The sequence below is a fragment of the Hyperolius riggenbachi genome, chromosome 1, assembly GCF_040937935.1.
Source record: "Hyperolius riggenbachi isolate aHypRig1 chromosome 1, aHypRig1.pri, whole genome shotgun sequence".
NCBI classification, from domain to species: domain Eukaryota; kingdom Metazoa; phylum Chordata; class Amphibia; order Anura; family Hyperoliidae; genus Hyperolius; species Hyperolius riggenbachi.
In genome coordinates, this window is record NC_090646.1 from 121420079 (window position 1) to 121438096 (window position 18018).

An 18018-nucleotide genomic window follows, 5' to 3' on the forward strand; every position below is an offset into this window, starting at 1 on the left:
ACAATAACAATAATATTTATATAGCGCTTTTCTCCCTGGGGACTCAAAGCGCTGCGACCCTGCATTATGCAGTCTCAAAGGCTCGGGAAAAGAGGTGAGTTTTTAGCCTTTTTTTAAAGCTGTCCAGAGAAGGAGCCTCTCGTACTGATTGTGGAAGTGAGTTCCATAGAGTAGGGGCTGCGTAGGAAAAGGCCCGAGCACCAAATGTTAAGTGTATCCTGGGAATAACCAGCTTCATCTTGTTGGCAGAGCGGAGGGTGCGTGAAGGGGCATAAAGTTCCAATAGATCCGCTATGTATTTGGGTCCCATGTCATGTAGAGCCTTGAATGTCAGCAGGCAGATCTTAAAATTTATTCTCCATTTTACTGGCAACCAGTGAAGAGTTTGCAGTACTGGGGTGATGTGTGAGCTGCGGGGGGCATTGGCTAGGAGTCTGGCTGCAGCATTCTGTACTAGCTGTAAGGGGCGCAGAGCCTTATCTGTAGATCCGATGAACAGGGCGTTGCAGTAGTCTAGGCGGGAGGATACAAATGCATGAACCAGGGCAGGTAGGTCTTCAGCTGGGATAAGGTGTTTGATTTTCGCTATATTTCTTAGATGGAAGAAGGAAGACTTGACGACAGCTGATACCTGCTGTTTGAGTTTTAGATTTCCATCCAGGATCACCCCAAGGTTTCGCACAGAGTCTTTATACTGTACAGTATCTCCCCCAATTGCTAGTTTGAGGTGGTGAGCGTTTTGAACTTTATCCATCATGTGTGGACCACCTACCACCAACACCTCTGTTTTGTCAGAGTTCAGCCTCAGCCAGCTGGTGTTCATCCAATTTTGTAAATCCACTAGACACGCATTTATGGATGCTGATGGGTCTTGGGTGCCAGGCTTGAAGGACAGATACAGTTGTGTGTCATCTGCATAACAATGGTATCCTAGGCCATAGTTCTGGATTATTTTGCCCAGTGGGAGCATGTAGGCTGCAAAGAGTAATGGTGATAGTACAGAACCCTGTGGAACTCCATAGGCAAGTGGCACTGGATTAGAGTAGTGTGTGCCCAGACATACTTGCTGTGTCCTGCCACATAGGAAGGTCTGAAACCATCTAAGAACAGTACCCCTTAGGCCACAGTAATTCTTCAGTCGCTGGATAAGAATTTCATGATCCACAGTATCAAATGCTGCTGACAAGTCAAGAAGAATCAGAACTGAGCAATCACCCTTGTCCCTTGCAGTAAGTAGATCATTCATTACTCGGACTAATGCTGTTTCAGTGCTGTGCCTTTTCCTGAATCCTGACTGAAAAGTATCAAAGATGTTGTTATCTGTAAGCCTGGCTTCTAGCTGGTTGGCGACTGCTTTCTCGATAACTTTTGATAGGAATGGTAAGTTCGCCACAGGTCTGTAGTTGGTTACAGAATCAGGATCTAGTGATGGTTTCTTCAGGAGGGGTTTTATGATTGCTTTCTTTAGTTCTTCTGGGAAAAGACCACTTTGCAAGGAGCACTGAGTGATTTTGTGAAGTGCTGGCCTGATCAGCTCTGGGCACTGCATTAAGGATCCAGTTGGGCCAGGATCCAGGTCGCAGGTAGTGGGGCGGAGACTTTGAATGAGAATTCCAAAATCTTCTACACTCAGAGTGTCAAAGACTTGCCATGGTGGTACGGTAGTAGGCATATGCAACGTCCAGTGGTCAATTGATGTAGTTGGTGTAATGCTGGCACGGATGGTAGACACCTTGTTTGTGAAGAAGGCAGAGAATTCTTCACACCTTTCCCTGGAGTATGTGGTTGGGGCTTTTAGGCAGGAAGGATTGCAGAGTGATTCCACTGTGTGGAAGAGTTGAGCAGCTCTGTTGTTGGCTGTAGATATTTTGTGCGAGATAAAGTCTGATTTTTTCTTGGTTATTGCTTGTTGGTATTGTCTGAGGTGTTGAACTAGGCTAGATTTGTGCTCCTCAGACCCTGATTTACGCCACTGTCTTTCTAGTCTGCGTCCTTTCTTTTTTAGATCCATGATGGTTTTGTCAAACCAATTAGCTTTCTGCTTTTTGGTTGCTGATTTGGTGCGCCATGGGGCAATACTGTCAAGTGTTTCATATATCGTGGTGTTGTACTGGGTTACTAGAGTGTTTGGGTCCATTTGACTGTGGAGCAGATTTGTAAAATCCAGGTTGGCAGTTATCCTCTCCGGTGTTAATTTACTCAGGGGACGGGTTTTGATTGTTTCTTTAGGGAGCTGCTTGATAGGGTGATGTTCAATAGTAAACTGTATTATGTGATGATCTGACCACACCACTGGGGTTACTGTTATGTTACTAATGTCCATTCCAAGGTGGAACAGTAAGTCTAGCGTATGCCCTCCTCTGTGGGTAGCTGATTTTACAACTTGTGTGAAGCCTAGTCCACCCATGAGATTTATTAGTTCATTTGCATCTTGTGATTGAGTGTTATCAGCCCGGACGTTGAAGTCACCAAGGATGATCCATCTCGGATAAGACAGAGTCAGCATGGCCAGAAGTTCTGGGAATTCCTGTAGGAAAGGGTCAGCATCTCCGGGGGGACGATAAACCACTAAAATTTTGAAGCCTTTACCAGCTGAGATCTGGGCACCTATACATTCAAAGGACTTTGTTGAGCCAACATTCAGGGCTCTGAGCTGCAGAGTTGTTTTGCCACAAATTGCTACACCCCCTCCTCTGCGGTCTCGTCTTCCCTCACTTAGGACTGAGTAATTGTATGGGATGGTTGCTTCCAATGTGGGGCCCGCATTGGCATCAATCCAGGTTTCTGTGATGCATGAAAAATCGCATGTCTGAATAAGGTCCGCAATAATGGCTGTCTTATTGTTTATAGAGCGGGCATTGCAGAGCAATGCCGTGACTGCATGGGGCTTAGCAATGGCGACTGGGTTCACTGCCGGGGTGTTACTGCATCTCTGACTAGGGACATGGTAACTTCTGCTACTTTCAGCCTCTGATTTCCAGTAAACATCACTGGAGATCGCTGGAAAGTTCTTTCCCTTGAATGGACCTGGGTCCCTGAAGTTGGACTGAGTCTGAGTGTGGCACTTTTTATGGGCCTGGCCGCCTTTTTTACCTCTGTGCGTTTTATTTAAAATCCCTAGAGATTCCAGCAAATGAGCTTGTTTTTTCCCAATGTGAGATGCAGCTCTCAATGGCCTGAGAGATAGTAAGAAGCTGGCTGTATAGATTAACATTGCTCTTTGTGAAGGAATGGGTTAAGTAAGCTCTTCCTTTGATTGTTGTTGTTTATCAGTGGGGGGTAGACAAAAGCAAATGCTGGCCTTGTGAATCTAATAGGAGAGGTGTGAAAAGTCCATTGATATGCGGAAGCATGGGGCCTACTAAGGTTTACTTAGAAAGGCAATGGAGGCAAAGGCAATCATTACTGCTGATTGTACCGATAAAGAAAAATGTGATATATTCTATTTGCACAGGAGAAAAGATATATATGCATATTTTTCTGTATATGCTTGTTCGTGCATGCACAGGGCCGAGGATGGATATGTTATGAGGAAAATAGCAAGATAAATATGGAGGCTGCCATATTTATTTCCTTTTAAGCAATACCGGTTGCCTGGCTATTCTGCTGATCCTCTGCCTTTAATACTTTCATCCATAGATCCTGAACAAGCATGCAGCAGATCAGGTGTTTCTGACATTATTGTCAGATCTGACAAGATTAGCCACATGCTTGTTTCTGGTTCTATTCAGACATTGCTGCAGCCCAATAGACCATCAGGGCTGCCAGGCAACTGGTATTGTTCAAAAGGGAATAAATATGGCAACCCCCGTATACCTCTCACTACAGTTGTCCTTTAAGTTTAATCCTTGGTTACAGTTCCTCTTTTTAAGTCAGGCATGTGTACAAGGCTTAAAGTTCCTGAGTGGAAGGGGTTTCATGTCACTGAGTGGGAGGGGTTTGACCCTTTTGGCTGGATTTCCATTGGCAGCAGGACTTTTTCCCCTCAGAGGACTGAGTTTTCTCTGGCCAACTTGCCATCAGCTTCACACTGGGATTTCATTTCCACCGTTCAGTTCCTCTTTAAAGAAAATATTTAATTTCCTAGGGAAAAAAGATAGATACTCACCAGAGTAGAGAGAAGCTTTGCTTTCGTTCTACTAGCCAGTCACAGCCATACTCACGCATGTGCATTATGGCAATGCTTATACGCACAGCCACAAACTAGAAGAGGGTCCCAGGCAGCAGTGATGGTCTCAAGGAGGACATGGGAATCCTCTCATGCATCCAGAGGCTTCCCTCTTCTTTGGTGGGCAACTAACTTTATTTCCCTAGGAAATTATGTTTGCATTAAAGTCCAACTCCACCCAAAACTTTTATTTTGTACACCGTGTGTGTATATATCTATCTATCTATATCTATATATATCTATCTATATATATATATATATATATATATATATATATTCCACAAGGGCACGACAGCACCACTGTTTACACGTTGATAAGTGCACGCAACTGGCGGGTTCCTCACCTCCACCAATTTAAACAAAAGAGCAGAAGGTTGCAGCACAAGCTCTCTTTTATTTTTTGAGCAAATTTTAGTTTACAGCAACAGTTTCGACCTACCCAGGTCTTTATCAAGCTTGATAAAGACCTGGGAAGGTCGAAAATGATGCTGTAAACTAAAATTTGCTCCAAAAATAAAGGAGAGCTTGTGCTGCAACCTTCTTCTCTCTCTCTCTAACCAAGTGAGATGTCTAGTATTTTACCTCCAGCATGGTGCTGTCGGTAACTAGCAAACAGCCAATAGGGAGAGCCGCAGTGTCTGACTACTATTCACACCATCGGTACCGATGTACTGCTGGGTGGGACATCAAATAATAAATAAAAGACGATGTGCAAGAACAAGGCACTTTCATAGAGGTTTCCCCTGTAATCCTTTAGATGTGAACAGGGAAAGACTGATACACAGAGATTAACAGGGACTAGAGTTGGCATGCAGATCTAAAGGGACACCGGGAATGCCTTTTTCTCTTGTACGCTGTCACAGGACAGCAGCAGGAACGTATCAGAATAAGAATAATGTATTTCGCCAAGTAGAAACGGGGGTGTTGTACCTGGAATTGGTTTTGACTCATACAGGTTCTGGAAGGATGGAAGGGATAATGTCCAGTGTTCTCCCCAGAATTTTTTTTCAGCCGGGTGGCATGAAAAAGTAGCCGGGTGGGGAAGTAAGGGCCCTTTTCCACTAGGTAGTGCGATCGCAAATGCGCTGCGATCACGCAACCTACAATTTACACTACCCGTGATTGCTCCATATAGCTGCTGGGAACGGATCACGATCGCCCGACAATTGTGATTCAGAAAAATACGACGCATGCTAGTGGGAAATGAGCACCGCGATTTACATGTTATCACGGTGGTCATCAAAATGGCTGCGATCCGCTTTCTGAAGCGGATCGCAGGTAGTGGAAAAGGGCCCTAAGGTCATGCTGGGTGGAAAAGAAGGGTAACACCGAAGTGGTGTGGGTGGGTAAGTCAGGCTGGTGGGTTGAGTAAGTGGGTAGGTAGGTCCAGGGTAGGCTTGTGGTCAGGCTGGTGGCTAGTGGGGAGGTGGTCAGGCTGGTGGGCTAGTGGGGTGGGTGGTCAGGTTGGTGGGCTATTGGGGAGGTGGTCAGGCTTGTGGGCTATTGGGGAGGTGGTCAGGCTTGTGGGCTATTGGGGAGGTGGTCAGGCTTGTGGGCTAGTGGGGAGGTGGTCAGGCTGGTGAGCTAGTGGGGTGGTGATTGGGCTGGTGGGCTAGTGGTCAGGTTGGTGAGCTAGTGGGGTGGTGATTGGGCTGGTGGGCTAGTGGTCAGGCTAGTGGGGTGGGTTGTCAGGCTGGTGGGCTAGTGGTCAGGCTGGTGGGCTAGTGGTCAGGCTGGTGAGCTAGTGGGGTGGTGATTAGGCTGGTGGGGAGGTGGTCAGGCTGGTAGGCTAGTGGGGAGGTGGTCAGGCTGGTGAGCTAGTGGGGTGGTGATTGGGCTGGTAGGCTAGTGGGGAGGTGGTCAGGCTGGTGGGCTAGTGGGGTGGTGATTGGGCTGGTAGGCTAGTGGGGAGGTGGTCAGGCTGGTGGGCTAGTGGGGAGGTGGTCAGGCTGGTGGGCTAGTGGGGTGAGTTGTCAGGCTGGTGGGCTAGTGGTCAGGCTGGTGAGCTAGTGGGGTGGTGATTAGGCTGGTGGGCTAGTGGGGTGGTGATTAGGCGGGTGGGCTAGTGGGGAGGTGGTCAGGCTGGTGGGGAGGGTGTGCAACTCACCCTCGACCCCCCCAGATGCAGCTGGCTCCCGGGCTTTCGCAAACCTTAAGTGGGGGTGGCAGCGTGCTTTGCTCAACCAGCTCCTCAGGCGGTGGCAAATTCAACTTCACTGGCTCTCGGCTGTCTCAAACGCTAGAGCACAAGCCTGCTGCCTGATTCACGTTGTCTCATGTCCTCTCCCCGATGCTGCACATACTTTTTAGTAAAAACACAGAACGATTTAAAAAACACCTCAGTGTTCTCCCCAGGCTGCTAGCAGTGTGGAGTAGGGGAATGCCCACAAGTACAGTAGCTGGGGTCCGGCCTCAATCCCCCCTCCCTCTCCCCCCGCTCAACCAGCTCCTCAGGCGGTGGCAAATTCAGCGTCACTGGCTCTCGGCTGTCTCAAACGCTAGAGCACAAGCCAGCCGCCTGATTCACGTTGTCTCATGTCCTCTCCGATGCTGTGCATACTAAAAAGTATGTGCAGCATCGGGGAGAGGACAGGAGGCAACGTGAATCAGGCGGCTGGCTTGTGCTCTAGCGTTTGAGACAGCCGAGAGCCAGTGACGCTGAATTTTGCCACCGCCTGAGGAGCTGGTTGAGCGGGGGGAGAGGGAGAGGGAGGGGGGATTGAGGCCGGACCCCAGCTACTGCACTTGTGGGCATTCCCCTACTCCACACTGCTCGCAGCCTGGGGAGAACACCGAGGTGTTTTTTTTAAATCGTTCTTGTTTTTTTTTGTTTTTTTTATTCCCTGCAATAGCTAGCTCCCAAATAGCCCCCGACAACTCGTCCGCCCGCAACTTCATTCATATGGCTAGATTGCACGACCTGTCAGCCTGTTACATATGCATACTTATAGGCTTGACAGTGTCCGTGCACGCAGACAGCCTCAATGCACGCCTCTGTGTCGGCTGCCTCGCTCGCGCGCCGCCTCCTCTGTTGTTCTGCGTGTCAGTCTTAAGCCTCACGCGCTGGTCCCGCCTCTACTGCTCGGCCAATTAATGCACGAGCTCGCCGGGAAGCGCGAGATCTCGTGCACGGAACTGTGTAGCTTCAGGAGCAGCGCTGGTTGTTTTTTTTTTTTTTTTTCTTGCGAGAGTGCCCAACGCCGGTGATAACAACTGGAACACAGCCAGCCGGGCGGTAATTGAATTTACCCGGGCGGCCCGCCCACTTGTTTGATCCTGGGGAGAACACTGATGTCTGAAAGTCAAGAACCGAGGCTGCCATATTACGGCACCACCAGTCGAACTTGGCTCATGTTTTAGGCAGATGACTTGTACTAGAAGAATCATCACATCTCTGGCCAGACATGGGAGACCATCACTGTAGCAGTGGCACAGCTTGCTGCAGAGACCTACTCCACAGATGGGTTTTAGTGAATTGAAGTCATGTTTTTCTGTAAATTACTGAACTATTACCACATGTGTAAAAATCATAGTGAATTTAAAAAAAAATCTAAAATACCGAATGCAATCTTTAACTGACCTATTATTTTTTAAGCGAACAGGTCTTAGTGAATTGAAACCATTATGTTGATAATGTTGATAATGTATATTTTCAAGCAGCATGGAGCACCATGTCACACAGCAAAAGTGATAGCAAAGTGGCTCAGAGATCATAACATTAAAATGTTCTTCGACCGCAGAGATTTACACACATTTTTGGCACAGCTAAAATTCATTGATGGGACTGAATTAGGAAAGGTGCAGCTCACCAAGTAGAACACATTTCTCCATTTCTCAGTCCATCCTAAACACTGGCATGGATATGGCCCTCCAGGACTGGAGTTCAACACCTGTGCTCCAACTACAAACACTCCAGAAGTTCTCTACTAATATACTAGCTCCAAGGTTCTCAACACATGGTCCGTGGGGGTACTTGGGTTGGTTTCAGGGGATACTTGAACTTGTCATAGTCAGTCTAGAACAATACATTTTGGATTTTAAAAAACAATGACTGTTTTTTTAAATATAAGGTGCTTCGGACTATGAGACTCTAGGTTTAGAGGACAAAAACCAGGGGATAAACAATATACTTAACCTTATGCGTCCATGATCCAAGAAGATCTTGTAGATGTTCTTCCCCAATTAATGTGTCCCCCTTATACCTCATGTGTCCTCCTGTGTCCCCATGTGTCATCCAGTGTCCCCCATGTGCCCACTTCTGTATCACGTGTCCCCTTCTATCCCATGTGTCCTCCTCCAATCCCCCTAAATAAATGACAACAGCCTTAGCACATCCCACCTTCGTCCCATCGGCTCCAGCGGCAAACAGAGACCTCTCTTCTCCTTCAGGGCTCCCTAGTGCCGATTTCTGCTGACGACGCGATCAGCAAAAGCCAGCACTAGGGGAGCCGTGAGGGAGAAGAGAGGTCTCTGATCGCCGATGGAAGCGATGGATGGTGTGAACCATGCTGTTGCTGCTGTCATTTATTCAGGGGGAGTGGTGGGGGACAGAAGGGGTGAATAGGAGACCATACAGGGAGTCCCCAACATCACAGCAGGTCAGCGGTTCATATCAGCGGGCGATTGTAAGTCTGGGACTCCCTGTATTTGGAATATAACAGTAGCTTTTCTGCTCATTTTTGGGGGAGAAAATGTGCATCTTGTATTCTGTAAAATATGGTAATCATGTTCAAATAAGCTTGAATATGTATTTTTAGTCAATTAAAAGCATGAAGGAAGGTTTGAAAAGCATTTATACACAAAGTTTGAGTATATATAGGGGTACTTGAGATGTTATTCACGATAGGGGTGTACCCGGCAAACACAGACTTTCATAAAGGGGTACATGATTTTATAATGTGAAGAAACACTGGACTAAAAGATCCCAACTACTAACTGCTCAGCAGATCCCCACTAATAGCTCTTGCGCTCCTTAAATTAGTAGTGCAGCAGCTGCTTTACCACTAATCTCCTTAATACACTTATGTTCTCCCTGGAACTCACCATTACGGAGGCCATATGCTCATTTAGTACTGATTACATTTTGTATGGACTCAATTTTTACTTCTAAGGAAAGATTAATGGAAAATATGTTCAGCATGCATACCTGGCAAACCTTTCTTTATCTCATTGATTACCTTTTCAGCCATGCTCGGGATTGTTTCATGGTATGCTATTTACCTATTTTGCATTTCCAGCCATTTCTCGATGCAGCTTACACTGAATGGCTTTGTAATATGTAAACAAATCTGTGCAGGTTGTGTTACGCTAAAGGTGGCCACACACCATACAATTTTTTTGAATATCTATTCAATTTAAGAATTGCTTTCAATTTTTCTGACTGATTGTAATATTTCAAAAATATGGCCAATGTATCACACACATATGTTCGGTTTTTCCCCAATTATGATAAAAATGATTGGAAACGCTGAGAAAATTGCTAGGGTGTGAATATTAATAAATTGACAATCTAACACATACCATACAATCTTTAGAAACATTGAAGAAAATTTTTTCAGCATTAGTGAAACTGCTAGCAGCAGTGAGGATGAGATGGATATCTAGATTTCTGCTGAAATCTTGTCTAAAATCTTGTACACAAGGTGAGTTAAACGATGCCAAAACAGTCCATAGCTGGCATGTGTACAGGAGCCCCCCAACTGCGCATAAAGATGCAGCATTTCTGTTCTTTAGTGATGTCCCAATGTCCCCCCGACCCCGGGCACATTGGTCTCCTCCTCACCCAGCCAGCTGGAAGCTGATCTGGTGCACTTGATTTCTCCTACCCCATCTATAGCAGCAGACATGTCACTAGCCTCTAGGGATAGCCCAAGGCATTAAGTTCCGATCCCTGCGGCTAACAGTACTCATGTGTTTACAAGGCATAGTAGAGCAAAGCGGTGCAAAGTGATAGAACAGGTGAACAATCAAAATCTGGTAGATATTGATCACCTTCCTGATCTGCCACAAATTGTTTAGTGTTTAGGCACCTTAAGCTTGTTCATTTGTACTCCTGTTCAAACTTATATGGCAAACATACTTGATATCTACAAAGAGTTATTGAAGTAACAGGTTCAGTGGATTACTTTTGTGCAATGCATATTTTTCTACTAGAATGATAATGTCCTGTCCCGTTCACGTAATGTATTTGAGTCTTACTGTTTTAACCACTTGAGGACCGTGGGCTTTACCCCCCTTAAAGCGGTATCGTCACTATAAAAATCAAATTTCAACAGCAACTGGTCTGAGTGTATTAAGTGATGAAGATGCTAATCCTGCATTCAAAACTTTCAAAACTTTTTCTGCTGTTATGATTTGGAGTTATCACATACTTAAGGAACACTGGCCCTTTAGTAGTCGTGCCAAGAATTGCATGCTGGGGGTTCTTTTTATCTATAATCTATTCCTCCTCTTCCCTTTATATCTCTGCCAGCTTCTTATCTGAAACCTAATCCCCTACTCATTTGTGTTTACAAGCAAGGCTGAGGCGACTCAGCGATTGGAGGACACAAGAAAAAAAGTAAAGGGCAGAAATGACATCACGAGTTAGCCTTAACTGTGGGCAAAAGACATGGCCCCCACCAGGAACAGAATTCTCGTAATTTACTATATAACATTCACTGAAATCAAAATGTGGACAGTATAATACATGTGTTATGTAAGTAGATCAAGTATTTATCTACTTATATATGTGTGTTTTTTCCTGGCATAGTATGGCTGATCCTACTGCTTTAAAGAGGAGCTGTTAGGTATAAGGTCTCAGAGAAAATAAACACATATATCAGTAGCTAAAGATTGGCTGTACTTACATTACATATGCATTTCACTGTCCACGTTTGGATTTCACAGAATTTGTATATAGTATATGCAGAGATAGATGCTCCTGACAGCTCATGGCAGGCTCCATGTTTTTCTGTCAAATGTGTTGTCATGTCCTGCCTGCTTCCTGATCACAGATAAGCTCCTACTTGAACAACACAGTGTGCAGTGGATATTAATGAGCCATGTGGCTAGGAACAACTCCTGCAGTGTACTCTGCCCGGATATTTATCAGTGCTACGCGCTGGACTGATTACAAGCTCCTGTAACGTCTCATTAGCAGCCGAGGGGAGGGCCCCAGAATGCTTTGCAGTTTAGTATGCGGCTTGCGTCCTTATGGTTCTATAACAGCCTTTCTGATAAGCACACATCAAAGGTAACTGAGATTTTTATCTTCACTAATGGCTTTATGGCTTCCTTCTAAACTGTTTAACACAGGAGAATAGAGGTTTAAATTAGCTTCTGCAGCCTGACAGTTACTCTTTAAGGACCGGCCACTTTTTTCCATTCAGACCACTGCAGCTTTCACGGTTTATTGCTCGCTCATACAACCTACCACCTAAATGAATTTTGGCTCCTTTTCTTGTCACTAATAAAGCTTTCTTTTGGTGCTATTTGATTGCTCCTGCGATTTTTACTTTTTATTATATTCATCAAAAAAGACATGAATTTTGGCAAAAAAATGATTTTTTTAACTTTCTGTGCTGACATTTTTCAAATAAAGTAAAATTTATGTATACATGCAGCGCGAAAAATGTGGACAAACATGTTTTTGATAAAAAAAAACCATTCAGTGTATATTTATTGGTTTGGGTAAAAGTTATAGCGTTTACAAACTATGGTGCAAAAAGTGAATTTTCCCATTTTCAAGCATCTATGACTTTTCTGACCACCTGACATGTTTCATGAGGGGCTAGAATTCCAGGATAGTATAAATACCCCCCAAATGACCCCATTTTGGAAAGAAGACATCCCAAAGTATTCACTGAGAGGCATAGTGAGTTCATAGAAGATATTAATTTTTGTCACAAGTAAGCGGAAAATGACACTTTGTGACAAAAAAAAAGAAAAAAAAAGTTTCCATTTCTTCTAACTTGCGACAAAAAAAAATGAAATCTGCCACGGACTCACCATGCCCCTCTCTGAATACCTTGAAGTGTCTACTTTCCAAAATGGGGTCATTTGTGGGGTGTGTTTACTGTCCTCGCATTTTGGGGGGTGCTAATTTGTAAGCACCCCTGTAAAGCCTAAAGGTGCTCATTGGACTTTGGGCCCCTTAGCGCAGTTAGGCTGCAAAAAAGTGCCACACATGTGGTATTGCCGTACTAAAGAGAAGTAGTATAATGTGTTTTGGCGTGTATTTTTACACATACCGATGCTGGGTGGGAGAAATATCTCTGTAAATGACAATTTTTTTATTTTTTTTTACACACAATTGTCCATTTACAGAGATCTTTCTCCCACTCAGCATGGGTATGTGTAAAAATACACCCCAAAACACATTATACTACTTCTCCTGAGTACGGCGATACCACATGTGTGGCACTTTTTTGCACCCTAACTGCGCTAAGGGGCCCAAAGTCCAATGAGTACCTTTAGGATTTCACAGGTCATTTTGAGAAATTTCGTTTCAAGACTACTCCTCACGGTTTAGGGCCCCTAAAATGCCAGGACAGTATAGGAACCCCACAAATGACCCCATTTTAGAAAGAAGACACCCCAAGGTATTCCGTTAGTAGTACGGTGAGTTCATAGAAGATTTTATTTTTTGTCACAAGTTAGCGGAAAATGACACTTTGTGAAAAAAAACAATAAAAATCAATTTCCGCTAACTTGTGACAAAAAATAAAATCTTCTATGAACTCACCGTACTACTAACAGAATACCTTGGGGTGTCTTCTTTCTAAAATGGAGTCATTTGTGGGGTTCCTATACTGTCCTGGCATTTTAGGGGCCCTAAACCGTGAGAGTAGTCTTGAAACAAAATTTCTCAAAATGACCTGTGAAATCCTAAAGGTACTCATTGGACTTTGGGCCCCTTAGCGCAGTTAGGGTGCAAAAAAGTGCCACACATGTGGTATCACTGTTCTCGGGAGAAGTAGTACAATGTGTTTTGGGGTGTATTTTTACACATACCCATGCTGGGTGGGAGAAATAACTCTGTAAATGGACAATTGTGTGTAAACAAAACAAAAGATTGTCATTTACAGAGGTATTTCTCCCACCCAGCATGGGTATGTGTAAAAATACACCCCAAAACACATTATACTACTTCTCCCGAGTACAGCGATACCACATGATTGGCACTTTTTTGCAGCCTAACTGCGCTAAGGGGCCCAAGGTCCAATGAGTACCTTTAGGATTTCACAGGTCATTTTTGTTTCAAGACTACTCTTCACGGTTTAGGGCCCCTAAAATGCCAGGGCAGTATAGGAACCCCACTAATGACCCCATTTTAGAAAGAAGACACCCCAAGGTATTCCGTTAGGAGTATGGTGAGTTCATAGAAGTTTTTATTTTTTTGTCACAAGTTAGCGGAAATTGATTTTAATTGTTTTTTTTCACAAAGTGTCATTTTCCGCTAACTTGTGACAAAAAATAAAATCTTCTATGAACTCACCATACTCCTAACGGAATACCTTGGGGTGTCTTCTTTCTAAAATGGGGTCACTTGTGGGGTTCCTATACTGCCCTGGCATTTTAGGGGCCCTAAACCGTGAGGAGTAGTCTTGAAACCAAATGTCGCAAAATGACCTGTGAAATCCTAAAGGTACTCATTGGACTTTGGGCCCCTTAGCGTACTTAGGGTGTAAAAAAAGTGCCACATATGTGGTACCGCCGTACTCAGGAGAAGTAGTATAATGTGTTTTGGGGTGTATTTTTACACATACCCATGCTGGGTGGGAGAAATATCTCTGTAAATGACAATTGTTTGATTTTTTTTTTTACACACAATTGTCCATTTACAGAGAGATTTCTCCCACCCAGCATGAGTATGTGTAAAAATACACCCCAAAACACATTATACTTCTCCTGAGTACGGCGATGCCACATGTGTGACACTTTTTTGCAGCCTAGGTGCGCTAAGGGGCCCAACGTCCTAATCACAGGTCATTTTGAGGCATTTGTTTTCTAGACTACTCCTCACGGTTTAGGGCCCCTAAAATGCCAGGGCAGTATAGGAACCACACAAGTGATCCCATTTTAGAAAGAAGACACCCCAAGGTATTCCGTTAGGTGTATGGCGAGTTCATAGAAGATTTTATTTTTTGTCACAAGTTAGTGAAAAATGACACTTTGTGAAAAAAAAACAAAAATCAATTTCCGCTAACTTTTGACAAAAATAAAATCTTCTATGAACTCGTCATACACCTAACAGAATACATTGGGGTATCTTTTTTCTAAAATGGGGTCAGTTTGTGGGGTTCCTATACCGCCCTGGCATTTTACGGGCCCAAAACCGTGAGTAGTCTGGAAACCAAATGTCTCAAAATGACTGTTCAGGGGTATAAGCATCTGCAAATTTTGATGACAGGTGGTCTATGAGGGGGCGAATTTTGTGGAACCGGTCATATGCAGGGTGGCCTTTTAGATGACAGGTTGTATTGGGCCTGATCTGATGGATAGGAGTGCTAGGGGGGTGACAGGAGGTGATTGATGGGTGTCTCAGGGGGTGGTTAGAGGGGAAAATAGATGCAATCAATGCACTGGGGAGGTGATCGGAAGGGGGTCTGAGGGGGATCTGAGGGTTTGGCCGAGTGATCAGGAGCCCACACGGGGCAAATTAGGGCCTGATCTGATGGGTAGGTGTGCTAGGGGGTGACAGGAGGTGATTGATGGGTGTCTCAGGGGGTGGTTAGAGGGGAAAATAGATGCAATCAATGCACTGGGGAGGTGATCGGAAGGGGGTCTGAGGGGGATCTGAGGGTTTGGCCGAGTGATCAGGAGCCCACACGGGGCAAATTAGGGCCTGATCTGATGGGTAGGTGTGCTAGGGGGTGACAGGAGGTGATTGAAGGGTGTCTCAAGGTGTGATTAGAGGGGGGAATAGATGCAAGCAATGCACTGGCGAGGTGATCAGGGCTGGGGCCTGAGGGCATTCTGAGGGTGTGGGCGGGTGATTGAGTGCCCTAGGGGCAGATAGGGGTCTAATCTGATAGGTAGCAGTGACAGAGGGTGATTGATGGGTAATTAGTGGGTGTTTAGGGTAGAGAACAGATATAAACACCGCACTTGGGAGGTGATCTGACGTCAGATCTGCGGGCGATCTATTGGTGTGGGTGGGTGATCAGATTGCCCGCAAGAGGCAGGTTAGGGGATGATTGATGGGTGGCAGTGACAGGGGGTGATTGATGGGTGGCAGTGACAGGGGGGGATTGACAGGTGATTGACAGGTGATCAGTGGGTTATTACAGGGAAGAACAGATGTAACTAATGCACTGGCGAATTGATAAGGGGGGGTCTGAGGGCAATCTGAGCGTGTAGGCGGGTGATTGGGTGCCCGCAAGGGGCAGATTAGGGTCTGATCTGATGGGTAACAGTGACAGGTGGTGATAGGGGGTGATTGATGGGTAATTAGTGGGTGTTTAGGGTAGAGAACAGATGTAAACACTGCACTTGGGAGGTGATCTGACGTCGGATCTGCGGGCGATCTATTGGTGTGGGTGGGTGATCAGATTGCCCGCAAGGGGCAGGTTAGGGGCAGATTGATGGGTGGCAGTGCCAGGGGGTGATTGATGGGTGGCAGTGACAGGGGGTGATTGACGGGTGATTAACAGGTGATCAGTGGGTTATTACAGGGAAGAGCAGATGTAACTAATGCACTGGCGAATTGATAAGGGGGGGGTCTGAGGGCAATCTGAGCGTGTAGGCGGGTGATTGGGTGCCCGCAAGGGGCAGATTAGGGTCTGATCTGATGGGTAACAGTGACAGGTGGTGATAGGGGGTGATTGATGGGTAATTAGTGGGTGTTTAGGGTAGATAACAGATGTAAACACTGCACTTGGGAGGTGATCTGACGTCGGATCTGCGGGCGATCTATTGGTGTGGGTGGGTGATCAGATTGCCCACAAGGGGCAGGTTAGGGGCTGATTGATGGGTGGCAGTGACAGGGGGTGATTGATGGGTAATCAGGGGGATAGATGCATACAGTAAACAGGGGGGGGGGTCTGGGGAGAATCTGAGGGGTGGGGGGGTGATCAGGAGGGGGCAGGATAAAAAAAAAATACCGTTTACAGATAGTGACAGGGAGTGATTGATGGGTGATTAGGGGGTGATTGGGTGCAAACAGGGGTCTGGGGGGGGGGGGGGGCAGGGGGGGGTCTGAGGGGTGCTGTGGGCGATTTGGGGCAGGGGGGGGGGAAGAAATCAGTGTGCTTGGGTGCGAAATAGGGTGGCTACAGCCTGCCCTGGTGGTCCCTCGGACATTGGGACCACCAGGGCAGGAGGCAGCCTGTATAATACACTTTGTAAACATTACAAAGTGTATTATACACTTTGTATGCGGCGATCGCGGGGTTAACATCCCGCCGGCGCTTCCGTATGGCCGGCGGGATGTTGCGGCGGGTGAGCGGTGACAGGCGCCGGCGGAGGATCGCGTCACGGATGACGCGATCGCTCCGCCCATGCCCTTACAAGGACTGCCGCCTCTGTGGGTGAGCTGGTCCTTGCGGGCTCCACTTCCCGGCCGCCCCTGTGCGTTAGGCGGTCGGGAAGTGGTTAATGTGGGCTAAGAGGCACATGTGGAAGAAGTTATAAATATACCACCGTGTGTCTCACAGAATGTAAAATTACATGTGTCCATGTGTATATGAGAATGTGCACATTTTGGGCTTGATTCACAAAAGTTTGCTAAGTGTTAGCACGCCAGTGAAAAGCCCCTTAGCACGTGCTAACTGCCTCTTCACGTGCTAATATGCGCGCAAGAGTTTGCGCGTGTAAGGTTTTGCGTGCAGTGCTTCGTGTGCAAAATCAGCCGCTTCGCGTGCTAAGTAGCGTGATAAGCATACTTTACACACGAAGCAGCTGATTTTGGATGCAAACGGAGCGTAGCGTGCAGCGCCGTTCGCGCGCACCGCGTAACGCCGTACATGCGCTAAAATAGCACACAAACAGCATCAGCTTACTACTTAGCACCCTGGTTTGCACGTGTAAGGCTTTTAGGCGTGATAACTGAGTTATCACGCTTTTGTGAATCAAGCCCTTTGTGTGTATCTGTATATTTACTTTATTTTTATCCTAACTCATCTTCTTTGCCTTAGGTAAGCGTTGTTGTTGGAAAGAAAACATTGTTTCTGTTTAATCTGAATGATCCAGACAACCCTATAGAACTTGCCTTCCAGCAGCGCTATGGAGCAATTGTGGCCCACCGATGGTAAGCAATGGCTGGTGGGGTTTGTATCCTTAGATTTCACAGGCTAGACATGACCCATGCTCTTGCAGTTGACGACCTATGGTGAGGTGAACCGCATGACTGAGGAACTTCTAGGTTGCCTCGAGGACAAAATCTGTCAGCAGTCTTTACCGTGTTGGCAAGTAAACAGTGTGTTTATTGACAATGACCCCAACTAGATTGCCGATCTACTCTTGAGAGGCTTCACCGACTTGCTCTACTGTGATGACATCCTTGACTAGAGGTGTAAAAGTTAAATTGCCAGCCAAGAACAGATAGTAAAGTGACTTGTTGAAGGTTTTCTGAAAGTGTGGCAGTACTATGAAAACTTTTCAGGAAGGCAGTTAACCTGTCAGTAAGTATTTAGGTTGTGGGGAGCTACCAGAACATACATAGAGGAAACCCATGCAAAGTCATGGAGAACATATGAACTTCATGGGGGTAATGGCCTTATTAGTTGCAAAGATATAGGACAGGAATCTGTGGTACCATATTATTATAGCATGTTAATGTAAAATGTAAGCTTTATATAGGGCCGGATTTAGGGCAAGGCCGCCTAGGCCATGGCCTGGGGCACCACAGGAACAAGGGCACCAAAGCA

At 45.9% G+C, this 18018-nt stretch overlaps 1 protein-coding gene across 1 annotated transcript in view; it reads left to right on the top strand.

Moving 5' to 3' along the window:
* Window positions 1-18018, top strand: part of WDR19 (WD repeat domain 19) — a 97860-nt gene that overhangs the window by 16469 nt on the left and 63373 nt on the right. Inside the window, exon 8 of the mRNA XM_068278460.1 lies at window positions 17287-17399. Coding sequence (XP_068134561.1) covers window positions 17287-17399 — 113 coding nt within the window. The remainder of the gene's footprint in view (window positions 1-17286; window positions 17400-18018) is intronic.